Below are 18,702 nucleotides of genomic sequence, written 5' to 3'. Positions count from 1 at the left end.
TGGAGGAACAATAAACTTGTTTGCAAACTGGCGAGACGCATAAGCATAAATAAGCTTACTTTGTCAACTGGTCTTTAGGCATCTTGAGTTTGCACTATATAATTGTTACTTATAAGGCCCCATGGTCAAAAGAGTACCAACAGCATTTGAGGAAGCAGTTAGTCTGGATTCTTTAAGAAATTAGTATCATCTTGATGTGTCACAATATGTGCATGTTTGTGTGTGCTGGAGAATATTTGTGTGCATGTGTTTTGGGTTATGTGTGAAAGGATGAGAGAAAAGGATATGCTGGAACTTGAAAAAAGTCTGAAAGAGAGCAATTCATTTTATTTGTTTTTTTCTAAATAGTAAGACAAATGAACATGAGGAGGAGGTGAAGAAGTTGTATGAGGAGATGGAGTTTCAGATGAAACGAGAACAACAGCGCATCATGACAGAGGTGATTCAGATGTTTTTGTGCCTGACCTTTAATATTGGATCCATTTGCAGTTTAAAGTTTGATTTGTGATTACAGCCTGTTATACCATAATCACCCAATGTTTGGTGTGTATTAATGGGAAGTACTATTTTGCGCCTAGTTAGAGATTTGACAAACATAAAACATAAGAATTTGATGGTATTATATATCCTAAACTATAGAAAGCATAATTGGTTGAAAATGTTACCCCATTATGTGGTGCACAGGCTGTGAAAAATATTGTGGTATAAAAGAAATTTTATGAGAAACATTGAATATCCAAAACATGTTACATGCTAAACAAGAAACTAATGTCTTTAACAGATTTGTAATACTTTAAATTTGCTTTTTTAAATAGCTTATTGAATAAATTTTATTTAATTTTTTTGTAACTTAAATGCTTTGGTACAGGAAAAGCTGAAAGAAAAACGTCTGAGAGAAGAGATGGATAGTGTTGTGAAAGAGAAGGAAAGGCAGCTTCAGGAAATGCAGGCTCGTCATAAAGAGGTAAGAAGCTAGTTTTAGATCCAAGAGGGTACTAAGGCATGCCTAGCATTGGACGTCAGTTCATTCCAAAAACTATTTTTTGATGTTACGCAATATCTCACAAACAAGTGGAAGGCTGAAAACTAGACCTGTGGTACTATGTAATAACTATTTTTCTTACTTTTGGTGTCACTCTGTGTGTGTGTGTATATATACATATATCAAAGAGCTAATGATTGTGTAGAATTTTTCTTGTGGGGTAGAAAAAGAGAAAAGAGGGTTTTGTCAGATTTGATAATCTTTGGCATTAGCTGTGGTCTGCTTTATATACTTACCTCCTCTCTCTCTCACACACAAAAATACACTTTACATTCAAGGTAGAGTGAGTTATGCACATCTGCAGCATTTGTCTGCTGTCTTTTTTATACTTCTTACATTCAAACTAACTTTATATGAACTCTTGCTCTCATGCCAACTCTTTCTCCAGATGGAAGAAAAACTAGCAAAACTGAACCTATCAGAGGCAGAAACAAAGCAAGATAATCAACGCCTAGCACGGGTTTGTAAAAAAAAAGTCTTTGATTAAACTTAATGTAGATTTAACCTATATATAATTGTTGAAAAAAGATATATATAAACATCTAATGATTTAATTTGTCATTATATTCATGATTATTCTTAAGAATATCTATTGTAAATAGGATTACTTCTTATGAGAAATAACAATTTCTTGTGTGTGCATGGCATTTTTAAAGCTAATTTGCATAAATTATGTAAAATAAAAGAAGTCTATGCAAGAACTATGAAAACTACTCAGAAAGGTTATGCTTAAGGGTGAAGGAGTGATAAATATTTCATGAAGCAGTTTGCTAACTCTTCCCTTATGGACAAAAAAACAAAGTGATTCATCGCTTAGATTTACACCTATTAGCCTACATTAAAAACATTTATCAGTGACACAATTTTAAAGGGCTTATTTTAAAACATTTAAATGGTGTGATTTTTAAGAAATGTGGTTTTTGTTTTCTTGTTCTTAAGTCAAATGGTTTATTTAGTAGGAAAGTGCTTCAACCTTGAGGTGATTTTGCACTATGGGGGTGGGGTGGGGGGAGTGGGAGGAAACTGGAGTACCTGCAGAAAACCCCCAATGCCCAGCCCTGCAGACAGGTGTAATGTACAGAGTATCTCGAGACGAGATCTGAACCCTGAATTTCTCACTGCAGTGGTGACAAGCAAGTATTTTTAACTGCTGCACCCAGGGCCTCTTACTAAATTGAAATGAAATATGGTAACTGCATGGATCAAAGAGCTCATCCTGAAAGTAGGTCACAAAAACAAATTTTAAAAAAGTTGTCTACATAGTATATACAAACATGAAGTGCCAGACAAATTAAACATTACTTACTATTGACATTCAGATGGAGAAACCAGTAATCACCTCAGATATGACTCTTGATCAACTGACTCACTGCCGACTTTCAAATAAAACAAAATACCTGATTGGTTGACCAGTTTAGCTACCTAATGGAAATAATTCATAGTAGAACAATTCTTAAAGGTACACAGTTTCTTGATTACGATGATGATTATGTCTATTTGTAATGCGCAGGTATCCATTCAGAAGAATGCTCATTGCGCAGCAAAAAAAACAAAAAAAATAAAAAAACAAGAAGAAAAAGATAAAGTGAACAAATATATAAAACACCAGAAAAGTAAAAATAAAGACAGAAGTGTTGCTTGGTTGTTTAAGTCTGTCTTAAATAAACTTCAGTCTTTTTCGAAACGTGGTTGGTGAGGTGATGGTGGAGAGTGATGATGGCAGAGCATTCCACAGCTTAGGTGCCGCGTTTTTGAAGGCCCTGGCTCCAGTGCGCTTCTTGTTGGTGTCTTCCACTGCAGGGAGACAGAAGCGTGACTGGGAGCCTGAGCGCAGGCTTTTCCCTTATTTATCCATTTATTTGCACATCGCACGATGTGTTCTGTGACACTATCCTCTTCACATGACAGTGCACGAAACTGGCACTGGTTAAGAAGAAGTTCCCTTCCCAGGATGCAAACCATAAGGGAAGGAATAAAAACATTAACATTTTAAATGTGAAAATAAAGAAAACAGTAAATCCATAGTAAATCCATGGCAGATATGTGCCACAGTGATAAAAATTCATGACTGTCTACAAATTATCTTTTGTATTTCAACAGGAAAAGGAAATGCTAGAGGAGATGCTGTTGAAGTCCCAAGAGAATCTGGAGGAATCACGTTCTTATATCAACATCTTACAGGCTAAGCAGAAGGATGAACAAAAGGCCCGAGCCAGGTAAAAGTTACTGCAATTTATTTTTTTCAGATGATAGATTTAGCTAACTGTGTATATAAAACTTTTACCTGATCTAGCTTACACTGCAGAAAGATTTAGTTTTTTCCTGATGAGCATCAGGTAGAGATTTTTTTCTTGTTAAGTTCACTTTAGTGTGAACTTTTTATTTTTGGTAAGGATCAAGTTACCAAAATGTGGGTAGTCATTTGTAGGCAAGTGATATCTAAATTTGAATAAAATCTTTTTCTAGATAAAAATTCCAATCTCTTCATCAATAAAGTTATTGGCTGAAGGTTACTTTATTAATTAATATCTTAAACATGATGAGATGGTTATGGATTGAGTAGGAGAAAGTGTGCATTCATAAGTGCATGCTTGTAGGGGAGGGGTTGTGAGAATGAGTACAGTAAAAATTCTTACAGATGTACATATACACTTGTGTCTGTAAATGTTTTGGCTTAGAGATCTTTTATCAAATATAATTTCAGACCAGATATGTAGCAACAAAACTAAGAAATACCAATGATAAAAAAAATCAACCATTATTTCTAAAGTTCAGAAGTTACGAAAATGTGTGCCAGCAGATTCTATAAAAATGTTATCCTTTCTGTATTCACTACAACAAACAACAAGGAAGATCTAATCAAGCCATCGTTCACTGTGCTTTTATTTTTAATATGTTTAGATATGCAAGCATTTTAGATATGCAAGCATTTGCTATCTTAAAGCTTCTCTAAATTTTTATGACAGTAGAATGACTGGCATATTATACTGTAAGCATCCAATATGTCACATGGTCAGGTCTGTCCATGACATGGCAGCTAGACACACTAAAAGAATCTTTCATCACTCACACTGGCCAACCAGAGAACATGCAGCGTACAGTGGAACTAAGTGGTGAACAGTGACATTGATTATTGCTTGCACTAATGTCTGAGGCTCCTTTCCAACTGAAGATTTATTCTAATACATAGTCTGCTTTTTTGTTGCTAATGAGAACATACATTTCTATCCTGTTTTTTGGGGGGAAAGGTTTTTTTTCTGGCAATCATGTAGTACAAGTGTAGATTAACCCATAGACCTGCACGCAGACTTCACTAATCCATTACAAAAGGGAAAATATCTTTTATTTTCTGAAGCCTTTTATCATTCATCCTATGATATTAATGTGCCATTTCTCAAGTTTTTCTTTTAGGCTGACAGATAGTATTGGCATCTTGCATATCCTAAAATCAATAGATCATATCATAACTTTTAGTTCATGTGTATGATTAAAAGTTTTTAATCTGTGCATGAAGCTGGCTGGGGGTATTTCCAAGTGATGCAAACATTTCAATTAAAGAAGAAAACAGCATTTTATTAATGATGATGATGATGAACATTTAGTATGCACATACTTCCTCCTGATGGGAGAGCTCATGGTATTTACAGCATTTACACATATACTACACACGCATTCAAATGCACAAATAACTACACCCAAATGCCATGTGCCTCTGACCAGCCACCCAAAGCATATATCTCACATTCAAACTAATATCAACCGAAGGAGAGGGAGTGACACAGTCATGGCAAGTAGACATTAGAAAAAGAATATCAAAGTGTAAGATTATAATCTAAAATCTTATTCTTTGAGAATAAGAAAACTTAAAATGGTTGTTTATAATAAGCTTTTATTGTGAAGAATCCAAGGAGAGGGAAGTCTGTTCATGTCCTACTGTGTTTAAAAGGAATGTAAATTTACCACAGGTAGATGAGAAATAGCACAGGATATGGAAGACAGAATTGAAACATTTGGTTTGGAGCATTATTAGAAAGTATATTTTGGTTATGGCTTAAAATAACTTTGATAACCATTTTGCTAATTAGTTTAGGTGCGACTAATTTTGATGTGGTAAATACAAGTAAATGATGTAAAAATAGTTTAAAGCAGTTTAATATCATGTATCAATATATTATGTGTTAATCAAACTTTTGCTTATGTAGTGCTTTTGGGCTTGTTATTAATAGAGTTATTATTTTATCAGATAATGTCTAGCAAGTTAAGACAGTTTTTAATCAAAATATTCCTTCATGTTGAAATATTTTTCATGTAGGCTATTTTTTTATTTTATGGTGAAAATGTAGTAATACTGTTGATTTTTGTTGGTAGCTTCATTAATAGTGTTAATGATATCTTGGCAACAGCTTACTTTTTTATGCAGGGCTGCTCTTCAGTTATCAGAGGGCATTGCGATGGAGCGCGAAAGTCTTGTGAAGCAGCTTGGTATGCTAAAGTGAGGAGCTTTTAGATTTTTGCACATTAATATACCTTTTGGTCTAATTTTTTTCAAAAAAGAAAAATGGAAATAATATCTAAATATTAGTAGAAATCAAATTTTCTTAACTGAATGTGCTTCAAGCTTGTTTTTTCAAAGCTAGATATCCAGAAAGGTAAGTAAATGGGATCAGAAAATAAAAGACAGTTGTGAAATTGGCTACCACACCAAATTAGGCCCTCTTGCCACAAATCGTGCCAAAAATCCAGTTTTTATGTCAAAACTACATGTGGGATTAGCAAACAACTGACCAATGCCCAGAAAGGTCACTGCAGAGAAATGATTCCAGAGGTGATGTCACAGTTACATCCTTGAATCTCCCTATAGAAATAAAAAAAAAAAAATTGACTGTTGTAAGACTGCCGTATGCAGGGATCTTTGGGCTCACAAGTGCTTTTGTTATAACAGTCTATGAACCAACTCCCATGAGTTAAGTCTTGCTGTGTAAACACTCGAGACACTTTCTCCACCCCTATTACACACTCTTTCCCCTCCCCATACACACATTCAAACATGAATACATACACTCGTGTGGAAAAGGAGCCTGTTTAGAATGTGGTATATTGTTCTTGAATGTTCTAATGGTTATTTCTATAGTGTTGTGATAATATGACAACATGCTGTCTGTTTTTAAGTCTTGTAGTTTATTTCTTTTGTAGAATTTAGTTATTCATCATTTGGACAAAATTATAATAGCCAAAGACCCACAAAAAATTGATAACGAAAAAATAATGTTGTTGTTTTTTTTTTCTTTTAGGGATGTAAACAAACGTCTTCTGGATGATAAAGATGAAGCTGAAGCTGTTGAAGCAAGGCGGGTACAGATGTTGACTTCCTTTTATTGATATTATGCATGTGAAATTATGATCATTCTCTGAGTTTTGTCTCTCCTTTTTCCTTTAGTAACAAATTAATATCATACTTTGTGGTTGCATAATTTCAACTTGACTATTTTATGGATGGCAGTTTTTTCATACTTAACCTCATCTGCAGATTCACCATAGACATTCACCTTTTTTCAGTAACCCAGATATATTCCATAACCACAGATTATATCGTAATTTCGTATCTTTCATTAGTGAACAGTGGAAGTATCCTGTTTGTTTAAGAGATATTTTCACTTTTTTAAAGAACATATCTTTTAATTCTTATAGATATAAGAAAAATTTAATTTGAAGATCAAATGATGTAAGTTGTTCTATTTTTATATGTTGTTTTTGTTAACAACTGTGTATCCTTGTAACATCATTGCTTAGTCAAAAGCCTTTGTGTTAATGCTTGCCTACTATGTCAGCATTTTACTTTAATAGATGTAGCTCTTATGACATGCTGAATCCAAATGCTGGCTATTTGACCTAGGCAATAAGAAGTGGAGAACAGAAAAGACTGGAATAGTCTTTTTTTAGATGAGAATTTTTCTCCATTTAGTCTACAGTAAAGTAAGGTATTTTGTACTTTGAATAAAAGCAAATAGAAAGAAAATAAATGGAGAAAGGCCTATAGAAAATTAAAGCAGTCTAGGTTGCTTTTTACAAAGCTCATCTCAAGATTTGAACCCTCTTTGCCATGCTTTGTGACTGCACACCTATTTCAAATGACTTGTTTGGCAGGACGGCCAGATCTGTGAGCCAGAGGAAAGTGAGGTAGACTCAGCTCACCCTTTTCAGCAGTCTTACGCTTCTGCCCTTTTCTTTAATCTCCCTCCCTATTGTCTTCTTGTGTTCTGGGTTTTACAAAGTCCTGGTAAAGCATCACGTTGGAAGGGAAAACCCTGGTAAACCTGTTAGCAAAGGAAGTTTCCCAGTACTTTTAATTGATAGTAGATTCGATCAACAGAGGCAGTAAGAGTTTACACCATTGGGTTTTGCAGTCGTTGAATACATGTGGAGGTTCTTGTAGTTCCCATCAGCTGTAGTGCTTATGAAGTGATTAAATACCACATTTGGTGAGAAAGACTTTGTCAAATGCTGCTGCAAGCAGAATAATATTAACACATTTGTATTTTTCCCCCAGATGTTAAATAGTTGATTGGTTTCTAATATTTCATCATTTGATGAATTTGCACTTTTGACCAGCAGTATTGCATCTATGGCATTTTGATGCTTGGTCGCATTATTAATGAGGCAACCACACTGATATATATGGAGTAAATAATAATGACATACTTCAGGTTAACAGTCTCAAACCATTGACACTATTCATATTTTTATAACTGATATAAATGATTGCATCATGGTCGTACATGGTCAGCTGGGAAGAATTTGACTATGAAAAGTAAATTTTCAGAATTGAATAATTTATGTTTAAGCCAACCTTTTTTTAATTTGTATCTTGTTCAAGTTGAATATATGGAAATTCATGAAATATGTGCAAACAGTCAGATGTTGTTTATAGCTGTCATGTAAATTCTGCATTATTTGGTGGCTTCAAACAAATGGTCTTCAGCATATGTTAGTTTTCTTCTTAAAAAAAAAGTATAGAAGACAGGTCAAATTTCAGAATAATTCTGCAAAGAATAATGAAAAATTGAGCTAATGCTTAGTTTTGCAGGCTAAGTTGACAAAATATAGCAGAAATGTGTTTGAAAATTTTTCAATTTTATTGTGAATTTATAAATTTTATGTTATTATCGTAGATTATTATGACTTTGTTCATTTATTCACAGTTTATAACTAACCTCATGCATCTTAAAGAAAAGATACTGATTAACTATTAAGACAATTATGGAAGACAGTTAATAACAACAAGACGAAACCTATGGAAAAAGTGTTGGTATTAACAAAAATGTCATTTGTATTTTTAAAAGACGCAGTGTTTCTTGTTAGGGAAGAGATGCTGAACTTGTATAAATCACAAGTTTGGTTTTGTTTTATCAGCATTTGTCAGCCATATAATTCCAAACTCATCTTTATCATGTGAATCTTATTTTTCACTTTTGCACCTGTTCTAATGCATTCTTGATTCAGAAAGGTAAAGCACAAAATAAATTACACCTGCACTAATTATTTGTTCAGGTGTGAACGGATTTCCTTTCTACTATAAGCGACTAGCACAAAAACAGACTTCTCAATTTTTTTGTGAAACGCACAATATTTTATCATAAAAGCTTTGCATGATATTGTTGGACTGGAGTGTGCGGTACTATACTGCTTTGCAATCGATTGTATAAATCTGCCTGTCTTTCATAGCTTAGTTTAATTCTCTTGCCTTTAATATAAAATTTTCCCTTCTTTTTCCAGGAGATATTGGGGATATTCTTAAAGTATCTATTCATCATAACCAATCATTATTGTATGCAGTTGGTCTTTTTTCTTTCTTTCTTGACCCGTGGGCATCATTTGTATAGAACTAGTACTTTCCAAAAAACAAAAGGTACATCAGACATTTTTTTTTATGATTGTAGAGGTATTTTATATTGTTCACTTACTAAAGGTATCCTGAATTTAAATGCCCTATTGGTGATACAAGAGAGACAACCACTGTTGGCATTTACAATGGCCCATACATAAACTAACATATTGATAAAAAATTTTGTTTCTATACTAAAGCTGTTTATTCCTGTTGAGCTATATTTTTGCGACAGCAGCATTTGTTCTCATTTACATGCTTTTCAGATAATTTAAAATGGGGTAGGATAATGCCTGTCAAACTTTTATTTGCTGCTATATGCATTGCTTTAACAAGTGACTACATCATCTCCTTTTATCACATAAGACATAATAATTTAGTGAGTATAGATTAGCATAAACATCCACCAGTTGGACAAAATTTTAAAAAAGGACATTCAGTGCTTGTTCATTTCTGAATTTTTTTTGTAATATAGTCTTTATTACTTAATACAAGTTTTAGAGTTTCACCTTCCTGTTTCTATTCTGTTTTTGTGTCTTGGGATATTTTTGTTTGTCTGTCTTCTGTTTTATTGTTTTGACCGCCTTTTTTGTTTTGAGGGTTGTGTAAGCATTATAAGTTCATATGCCATTAAGTCAGATTAAAATTGTCATTTGTGATAAATTTTACAGGTTATGTTTGTGGTCTGATGATATCACACTTTACTGTCTTTTTAATGTTGGGCTATTTTTAAATATGTGGGACAAAACTTATTACACCAATTTGAATTTAACTTTGTTCTAAATTATTTTGTCATAATTATTTAGTAATGTTTAGAGGCTAGCAAAATCTGAATCATATTTTACGTTGCTTGTATTGAGAACTGACTGAAGTAGTTTCTAAAAAATGACAAACTCATTCTTGAAGTAAAACAATGATATGTCTTGTTTTAAATGAAGGAAATACTGATTTGCTGCTAAGATGGTGCTATAGATGAAGAGAAGAATTAGATTAAAGGTAGTTTCATCATTGTTACAGGCTTTGGCCCAGGACACAGAGAAACCCAAGAAACGTGAACTTATCAAGCAGGGATCGCTCTTGTCAAAGTACTTCCCTGGAGGGTATGTCATTATATCCTACAATAATGGGTAGATACCTGTTTTTAAGATAACAGTGTGTATGTCCGAGATATTATCATCCTTTCTGCTAAAATGCACAATAAAGCACAAACAGTCAGTCACAAGAATCTCATTTTTATAAACATGACTTCTTTACAAAGTCTTTAATGAGGTTTTATCAATTGCGCTGGTAAACAGAGAGACAACTTTGAACTAAGATTGGTCATTTCGGCCCAAAACCTTATTCCTTCAGCCATACTGATCTAAGGCAAGTTCTTGAAGTTGTCTGACTCTTACTGAGTAATGTTGTAATGCTTGATCTGTGTCAAATATAGTGCTTATAATACCTGGAGACATTAATATATTTGTGGATAGCATTTAAGAGCATTTTATTGAGAGTGCCTAGTTTGGATTAAACTGGATAACAAAGCTATTGCATAATGCCTAGAGTGGTGTGTTTCCAGGCCTCCATCAGGGTCGTCCAAAGCAGAACCAGAGATTTTAGAAGTAAGCATGGATGAAATTGAAGATGATGGCATTGAAATGGATGACATAACAGGGGCACAGATCTTCTCTTTTCATGAAGCACCTTCCACAGGATCATTTCCCAAAGTATCAGCAGGCCAAAACAGAGACACTATCGATGGACCTGGCAGGTTTCAGACTATCAGTTTAGGCAGTGAGGCTGGTTGTGCAGGTCACAGAACCAAAGCTCCACTGATCCAGTCACATGCATTTGACAGAGCATCACAGGAAGACAGATACACTAGTGACGCAGAAAGTGATGCAGTGGTCAAGAAAAATGGGTAGGTAAAAATAAGCAAGCTTGTAAAAATGATGTTTACTAAACTACAAAGATGAATGTCACTCAAAAAAGGCACTTTTCTCAGAAAGAACTCCCTTTATATGTATTTTTTTTATACAGTCTTAACATTTCTTTTCCCAGTTTATGTTCAAAGATTAATATAATTGGCTTATTTTCAAGTTGCTTTATGCTGAATTTAATTAAGTTTTCCTGCTTGAAGACATAAACTGACTGCTTTGTTTTGGGGTTTGTTTTTTTTAATTCCTTCAGTGACTTGCATTTTCATACAAGTAAAAAGGCAATGGAGTGGTCAGTCCACCAAAGCAGAGAGCAGGTGAGATAGAAGTGAATGTCACACATACTTCTTTGATCTTTATTAGTCTAAGTTTCTAGCATCCATTTGTTCCCCTTATCTTGAGAGTATGCAACCAGTAATATCCACATGGAATTCATGGCTATGCATAAATAAAAGTTTTGGGATGTCTTCATGTGTGTTAATCACATGACTATTATTTAGTATGTGTTTTATAAAGTATCAGTTTTGTAGAAATGTTATTTTGCAGTTAAGAAAACTTATCTTTCTGCATAAATGTAGCCAATGGACCAAGATTCAGAAGTAAAACCTCACCGAATATTCAAGATTGTATTTGTGGGCGACTCAGGCGTTGGAAAGACTAGCTTTATTCATCGCTTCTGCAATGACCAGTTCCGTCCAAACTTCAGTGCTACTATTGGTAAGATGTTTGCTACACACCCTTCATTGTAAGTGCATAGACACTGTGAGAACGCATTTCTTGGTTTTGCTTCCTGTGAAGAATATTTTTATAAACACTCAGTCCCCCCAGTTCCACCACTTTGTCTTTTAAAAAATTACAATTGACTATAGTTCATTAATCTTGGAAATGCCTTCCCATTTACTAAAGCATAATGAGTCAGTATATCTGGTTTTGGGGGTTGGGATTTAAAAAAAAAAAAATTGTATATGTTGCAGGTATAGATTTTCAGGTCAAGCCACTTTTGGTTGGAGATAGTTTGGCAGTACTTCAGTTATGGGATACTGCTGGCCAAGAGAGGTAGTTTTTTCTCCCTCAGGATTTTCTTTCTTTGAAATATCTGGGATGATTACTTTTTTCACAGATTTTCTACTTCCAGAATATAAATTGGATATAAGGTTTCCATATTGGGGTGATGGCCGCTTTGATAGCTATCATACACATCAAATTACCAGATAGCCAGGACAGGCAGGCATTTTTTTTTTTTTTTGAGCGGGGGTACTCAAATGGTACACTTTGTAAAAACTGCACATTATCTTCTAAATTGAGTTGCATAACTACATTACTGCACACTTAGCGATGCATGAAATGCAGACTGCAGTGAATTGTTAAAAGCTTTTCGCTGCTAACTTTAAACTGCTGTATTACAGGTTCCGCAGTGTTGCTAGGCAGTATTTCCGTAAAGCAGATGGAGTGATTGTCATGTATGATGTGACTTCAGAACAGTCTTACACTAATGTGCGCAGCTGGATGGAAAGTGTTAAGGTAATAAAAAGAGTGGATTACCTAGTTACTGGCAAAATATGATAAAAATTTGGCTTTTATGTTGCAAGTATGTTTACAGGTTCTGTGCATATGACTTGCAATATTAATATCTACATAAAGGTCACACTAATAGGAATCTGTGCTATGCAAGTAAATTTAATTTTTAAACCCATTCAGACTCTTTTACATACACATGGCCTAAACTTTGTCACTGTACTCTGGGCATGTGGTACATAGTTGTGCAACAGGCTTATATTTTTAAAATATGGACATGAAATATGGAAAAAAAATCAATAATCATGATAGCTGAAGAAATTCCAAACATATTATTTCCATGAGACCATAAAGAAAACTATCCATCCTTTCTGTATAAAAGTAGGGATGGCCAGCTGAAGTTTCTACTCAGTATGTGATTATTTAAGTCTACTGTTTGCAGGAATAGGATAACAAAGACGGACATAGTCTGTGTAACTTTGTATGTAAAAGACTTTTTCAAAATTCTTTTAGACATATCTAACTCCTATATCTGTTTTGTACTTCTCTTTAACCTTTTTTTTTTTGTTCTTTTGAATAAGGTATTTTCGTGCATTCCATGGTAACTAGCTTCACCTCATCCATTTGTAGTGAAATATCTTTAGAGCAATAACATCAAATCCACTAAAATGTTTAAATTAACATCGGAGAAATGGTCAGAGTGATTATTTAGGGTGAAAATGTAGTATCTCATTACATTATTAACGCTAAAAGAAAAACTTTTTTTTCACCCTTTAACTGGACCACAGGATGGAGTAGAGAAAGGAACAGTCATCACTGTTGTTGGCAACAAGATGGATCTTGCGGAGGGTGACAGAGATCGCGTGATCAAAGTGAAAGATGGCTCAAAAATGGCTGTGGTAAGGTGTTTTGCCTAGTACTAACAACTACGTGCTATATTTTCCCAAGTGTATGGTGCTATTTTGAAAACCAAAATCCAATAAAGTGATTGTTGTTCAAAGTTTAAATTATTTTTACTAAACAGGTTTTGTCCGAAAGAAAGGTGGGGGCGGGGATTGCAAGCATGTCGTTACTTTTATGTCAGCTGCAATAATGTATGGAGTTAATGTTATTGAAACAGCATACTTTGAGAGATTTTAATTTAAAGTCTAATTATTTGGAACAATATTAGAATGAGCATAGTTTCAGAGGTCCTAATTTACATCTTATGCTTAACACATTTGCAGCAGTATGATGCTCTCTTTTATGAAACAAGTGCCAAGACTGGAAGTTATGTCTTAGAGACAATGCTAGGGATGGCCAGGTAACAAAAACAGTTTTTTTTTTAGTGGCTATTAATAGAGCTGTTTTTAAATTTCACATGCTACATTGCACATACCATTACTGCATTTTAAAATAAATCTTTCATGATTCTTGTGTAAAGTTGGTTACATCTATGGACTTGATGTTGCGCTTATAATTTGTAACTATAAATTCATTCAAGCAGAAACTTGCTTTGTCGAATAGGGATGTCAAGAATGATAAAGTGGCAGAAGTCATGTGAAAGGTTCTATTCTGTTCCACATGTACTACAACTGTAAGAAGGGACAATCAAAGAATCACCAGGCAACTGACGCCCTGTTTTGTTTGAATTATTGCAGCCTACTGAAAGACAAAGAGGACAAGGCATTGGAGGCAGCTCTTCATCTCAGTAGTGAAGTAAAGAAAGGTCGATGCTGCAGCTGAAAAAGAGAAGACTTCCCAACATGCTTGCTGGTGACAAGTAGACTGTTATGTGTCCAGCCATGCGAGTTGTGATTATCACCATCAGTTCTGCATTGTCTTACTTCTTTGGTGATCACCAGCTTTGATATACTCCACAGTTTAAAAATAAATGTGACACTTCCATGTTGCCATAGCCACACCTCTGATATCTGGGAAGAGTCCAGTTGATCATGTCTTGGATATCGCACTGCTGTAGAAAAAAACCTAGCTGCTGTGTTTCTGTGAACTGGGTCCTACACATTTTGATGCATATTTTTTGGGATGATATGAATGCAGGTTGTGAAGACAACCTTGCTGGACTTCTTAATGGCATGGTGCTTATTGTGCAGTTATACTCCACATTTTCAGAACTTTATTTATGCCGGTCATCCACTTCAGTGCCATGTCTAATACATCTTTGCTGTGACAGTAAAAATCTCTGGTTCTTCATGAGAAGCAATAACTTGGGGGTAAAGAAAACAAGAAAAATGAAAGCAGCTAAAAACTTCTTGATTTTCATTACTTGTGATCTGAAACTTTTGAAAGATGACATCTCATCATTAATTAAATGCTAGTGATGGTTGTTGTTTTAAAATGTGACACTGGTAATTAAAGCAGTTTCTTGGTACCTAAGGTCAAGATCACTATAACTGCGCATGTACATTGATATATATATATACACGTATATATATATCCTTTTTCTGCAACAAGTCGACAAAGCCTCCCAAACCTCTAGCATTTTTAACTGAAGACGCTCAACACTTTTACCTGAGGTCTGAAAACTTGAAGTTTTAACTGGGATATGACGAACCTCAACAATTGTAACTGGAATCTGAAGAAAACCCTGATAAAAGTCTGAAAACTTGCATCCTATAGATGGAAAATGCTGGGATGTAAAATCTGATTTGCAGGTTTTTTTCTGGGTACTATTGGAGAAAAATGGCAAGGTAGTACACGTATTATTTCCTTTCCGTTCCATACCCATGTGCATACTCACATATGTAGGCAAAAGATATAAATTGTACAAACTTGAAAAGTTTATGCTGTTGCATTCTCATATATTTCAATTAATATATTACACAAATTGCAGTATATATATATGCACACACCCTCCTAACACTACTGAGAAATGTACATAAAAAATTCTTAGCAATTTTTACTCCATTCTAATATTGCAAAAATGCTGTGAAGCAAAAACTTTCAGTAGGGTTTTAGCTGTAGCCTCTGAATAAACATTTTACATTGTGGCATTTACATCCTCTGTAATGTGATGTTTGGCTGTAATGACTGGCATTCAAGTTAACTTGTATGCAGCACCTTTTGTTTTCATGCTTTGTAAGTAAATGGATGCTTGTAAGTGTGCAATGTGTACTTCATTGATCCATAAGAATATTTTTCTCAATGAAAGCAAAAATAGATATGGAAGATCTGAACTTTTTTCACAATTATTTATAATCTAATGCTGCTGCATTTATCTCTCTGCCTCTGTGCCATTGTTTCTGAGCAACAGGTGGACACACATATATATATCCAAAGATTATTTTATTGGCAAAGGCACAATTTATGCAAACATTGTCCACCAAACGAAAAACATTCCTGCTATAGATGTCTATTTTTTTTTATACATTATTAGAATTTACATGTCTAGATATGCACTGATTTTGTTTTATGTTAGTTCTTTGCTCATCAACTGCTTTTGTCAAAAGCCAGAGGTCAGTATAGGCTTCTCATATATTTCTCCTTTTTGAAAATAATAATGTCCTTATATCCCCGTATATTTCTTAGGTTAAAGAGTTGGATCTGCTGGAACAGAAGCTACAAATACGGACAGGGTTCCATGTATTATAAACTTAATGGGCATTTTAAAGATGGAACAGATATTTGAATTCTTACAAAGCTTCAGCTGTATTCTCAGTTATGGTAATGAAAAACATTTATAATTAAATAAAAAGCAAAAAAATTGATCCTAAAGAAGTTCTCTGCTTTGCAAATATGGGAAAGGTTAATTTAGCTGTAACTTGAATGGCACTTTTTTTTTTAAAAGGGGGTTAACTTGAGCTATATTGATTTGTTATGTCCAATATCCTTACACATTAAATGTATAAATTCTAATTATTTTAGTATACATTTTAACATTTTAGTATGCAACGATTTGTAATTTAATGTTTTATTGGTCTCATTATTAACAGGTTGTTTAGCAACTGCGATTCCACACATTTGTGTGTTTCTATCACAAATAATGAACTTGTTTGTAATTTGGAACAGAGAGAGAGAGATTTCAAATTTTTAATTTAAATATTAGCAAACTCCTCTACAGCACTCTTGAAACATTCGTCCAAAGTGTCATAAGAAAAGCAGTGAATAAAATAAATTTTACACACATACATTTAATGACACGAGACATTACAATATTTCAGTTTCAGATTTACAAATATAAACACACTGCCTCCAGTCTTTTTAACACACACATTCAGAGCTCCATTTATCATAGTACTTGCACCCAGTCCAGTAATCTGACAATCTTTAAAGGTCAGCATCACTGTAATAAAATACCTTTAGGAGCACAAAGAACCAACATTTACACAAGCTTGTAGTTTTATTACATGTTGCATCATTTTATTTTTTATCTTATATTTATATAGCAGAGGTAAGCAAAGACCTGATTTCCAGTTAATGTGACAGGTAAAGTATGATAAACCATTTTGTACAAAGTCAAGAATATTTTCTTTCACCTGTCAAGTAAATTTTGAAATCCAATCTTGAGGGGAAACTACATTATTATTTAACAGATTTTGAAGTGTTCCAATGGCAATGGGAAAGAATTTGGGGAAAGATCCAGAGGGCAACAGTTTATCCCATGGGCTAGTTCATCTTACCCAGAAGCAGTTCCATAAATGCTGCAACTAACCAAGAAGTTCTTTCAACCTTCCAGTGCTGTGCAAGTCCTGCAGCTCAGAAAAGCCTCCCGTGCATTTTCCGTTTATGAACACCCGTGGAACCTGTTAAAATTTTCAACATGCCCAAATAAGCTTAGCAAAAAAAAAATAGTCTGCATTGTGTGATGTACTGCAACTATGTATTACAAAGGCAAAAATAATGAATGAATTAACTAAAAATGGCCTGTTTTATGGCTGGGCACTTACTGTTCTGGCCCCTGTTATGGTCTCCAGTGTATCTTGCAATTTTGATCCATCACTCCGAAGGTCTAGCTCATGAACCATATAATTAACTCCCAAGTTAGAAAGCAAAGACTTGGCGTTGCAACAGTAGGGGCATGTAGTCTTGCTGAATAACACAACCTGGTTTGATTCCACCTCATTTTTAATGAACTCTGCCTCTTGTCCTGCAAAGTTCAATTTTGAGCTGCTTCCTCCCATAACTGACAGATGTGAAAAGGTCTAATTCCCTCCCTGCAAAGATAATACACAAAATAGAGAAGAATGGTGACCAAGTGCTTATTTTTTTAAAACTGCAATCAGAAAATTTTAAAACAGTATATCAATTTAAAACATGATGATGCAGTATCATGGAAGCTTGCAAAACTCATGGAGAAATTATTATTTAAGTTGATACAATGGCATGAAATCTCATTATTTAAAAAAAAACCACAGACAGCCAGGGTTGTGAGGTTAAAAGATGTCAGCATTATCACAAAACCCTCTCACCTGGTACATCCCCATTTGGAACTGCTAACCTCCAGTCATGGAGACAATTGTCAGTTAACTGGTCACCAAAAAAAGTACTTTTGCCAAATCCTTACCAACTATTATGGCACTCTTGAACAGGATTAGAAGACGAGCCCAGTTTTCTTATCCGTAGCATATAACTCATCATGGTGTGCATCTAACAATCACCTTTTGGGATATTGTGTGGGAGTGTATTATATGTATAAGGTGCGACTATGTTATGTTTATTACTAATGGGAGCTCCTAGCAAAGGAAAAATTCTCCTGTGGCCAGAAGTAAACAATAAAGATGTATACAAATCACAGGAAGAGTTAAACATTTTTCTAATTTTAAAATAAAAGCCCAGGATGAAATACATTATTTTTCACTTTGATGACGATATGAAGAAACAGTTGGCAAAAATGATGCTGTTATTGAGGTGAAAAACAAATCGATGTCAATGGTTGTTCATCCCAAACGTTTTGGACTAATATCGCAGAAACGGTTACACTCTTAATATGCAATATAGCTAACTATAAATTAAATGTGACATGCTGTTTGTAGTATGATAACGGTACTGAACAGCCCGATGCCAATGGGATTTACACTGACATTAAAATTTAACCGACAGTTGCGGGACTAGCCACCGACAACAGTTGCATTACATATAAACCGATTCACTAAATTATTAATTAAAGAGTACACAAAATACCAGTTCCCCATATACATTTCCGAAAAAGGTCATACCTATGATATTGGAAAAGGACAAAACTGTAGCATCACATCTGCAAAAACGGAGTTGAAGTTGGAGACTGAAGGACCCTGCCGATGTTTTAAGGGGACGGTACTCTTAGTTACATATTTCGAGGACGATAACTAAGGCTAGACCACAGACTTCTATTCACAGACTTGCATAAACTATAAAGTTTTGTGTTT

The 18,702-nt window shown here is 34.4% G+C and overlaps 2 protein-coding genes across 6 annotated transcripts in view; one reads left to right on the top strand and one right to left on the bottom strand.

The window, feature by feature from the left end:
* Positions 1-16,308, top strand: part of LOC112556426 (ras and EF-hand domain-containing protein homolog) — a 30,121-nt gene extending 13,813 nt beyond the window's left edge. For 4 of the 5 annotated variants that reach the window (XM_025225420.1, XM_025225419.1, XM_025225418.1 and 1 more), the window contains 17 exons: positions 349-439; positions 869-964; positions 1,431-1,502; positions 3,143-3,258; positions 4,060-4,155; positions 5,463-5,534; positions 6,334-6,394; positions 7,187-7,219; positions 9,942-10,024; positions 10,486-10,827; positions 11,097-11,160; positions 11,422-11,560; positions 11,818-11,899; positions 12,250-12,364; positions 13,147-13,257; positions 13,585-13,661; positions 13,999-16,308. In XM_025225420.1, the coding sequence (XP_025081205.1) occupies positions 349-439; positions 869-964; positions 1,431-1,502; positions 3,143-3,258; positions 4,060-4,155; positions 5,463-5,534; positions 6,334-6,394; positions 7,187-7,219; positions 9,942-10,024; positions 10,486-10,827; positions 11,097-11,160; positions 11,422-11,560; positions 11,818-11,899; positions 12,250-12,364; positions 13,147-13,257; positions 13,585-13,661; positions 13,999-14,083 (1,735 nt within the window). In that variant the 3' untranslated portion in view covers positions 14,084-16,308. The remainder of the gene's footprint in view (positions 1-348; positions 440-868; positions 965-1,430; positions 1,503-3,142; positions 3,259-4,059; positions 4,156-5,462; positions 5,535-6,333; positions 6,395-7,186; positions 7,220-9,941; positions 10,025-10,485; positions 10,828-11,096; positions 11,161-11,421; positions 11,561-11,817; positions 11,900-12,249; positions 12,365-13,146; positions 13,258-13,584; positions 13,662-13,998) is intronic. The other variant, XM_025225421.1, reaches the window with a different exon arrangement.
* Positions 16,309-17,004: 696 nt separating this feature from the next.
* LOC112555888 (glutaredoxin-like) lies at positions 17,005-17,478 on the bottom strand. Its single transcript, XM_025224457.1, has 2 exons — positions 17,245-17,478; positions 17,005-17,100 (listed from the first exon to the last, which is right to left on the bottom strand). Exons 1-2 carry the CDS (start codon positions 17,476-17,478, stop codon positions 17,005-17,007), a joined length of 330 nt encoding a protein of 109 aa, XP_025080242.1.
* Positions 17,479-18,702: the final 1,224 nt, after the last annotated feature.

The sequence above is a fragment of the Pomacea canaliculata genome, linkage group LG2 (assembly GCF_003073045.1).
Source record: "Pomacea canaliculata isolate SZHN2017 linkage group LG2, ASM307304v1, whole genome shotgun sequence".
NCBI classification, from domain to species: Eukaryota; Metazoa; Mollusca; class Gastropoda; order Architaenioglossa; family Ampullariidae; genus Pomacea; species Pomacea canaliculata.
The sequence above is the reverse complement of the archived record's forward strand: the minus strand, read 5'-3'. Positions and strand labels throughout refer to the sequence as shown.

Excerpts from the sequence above, each read along its gene's own strand:
- LOC112555888 (XM_025224457.1), bottom strand. The coding sequence starts at position 17,478 with ATGGGAGGAAGCAGCTCAAAATTGAACTTTGCAGGACAAGAGGCAGAG. Across the intron at positions 17,101-17,244 it reads CCATAACAGGGGCCAGAACA|GTTCCACGGGTGTTCATAAA; the intron begins GTAAGTGCCCAG and ends AAATTTTAACAG.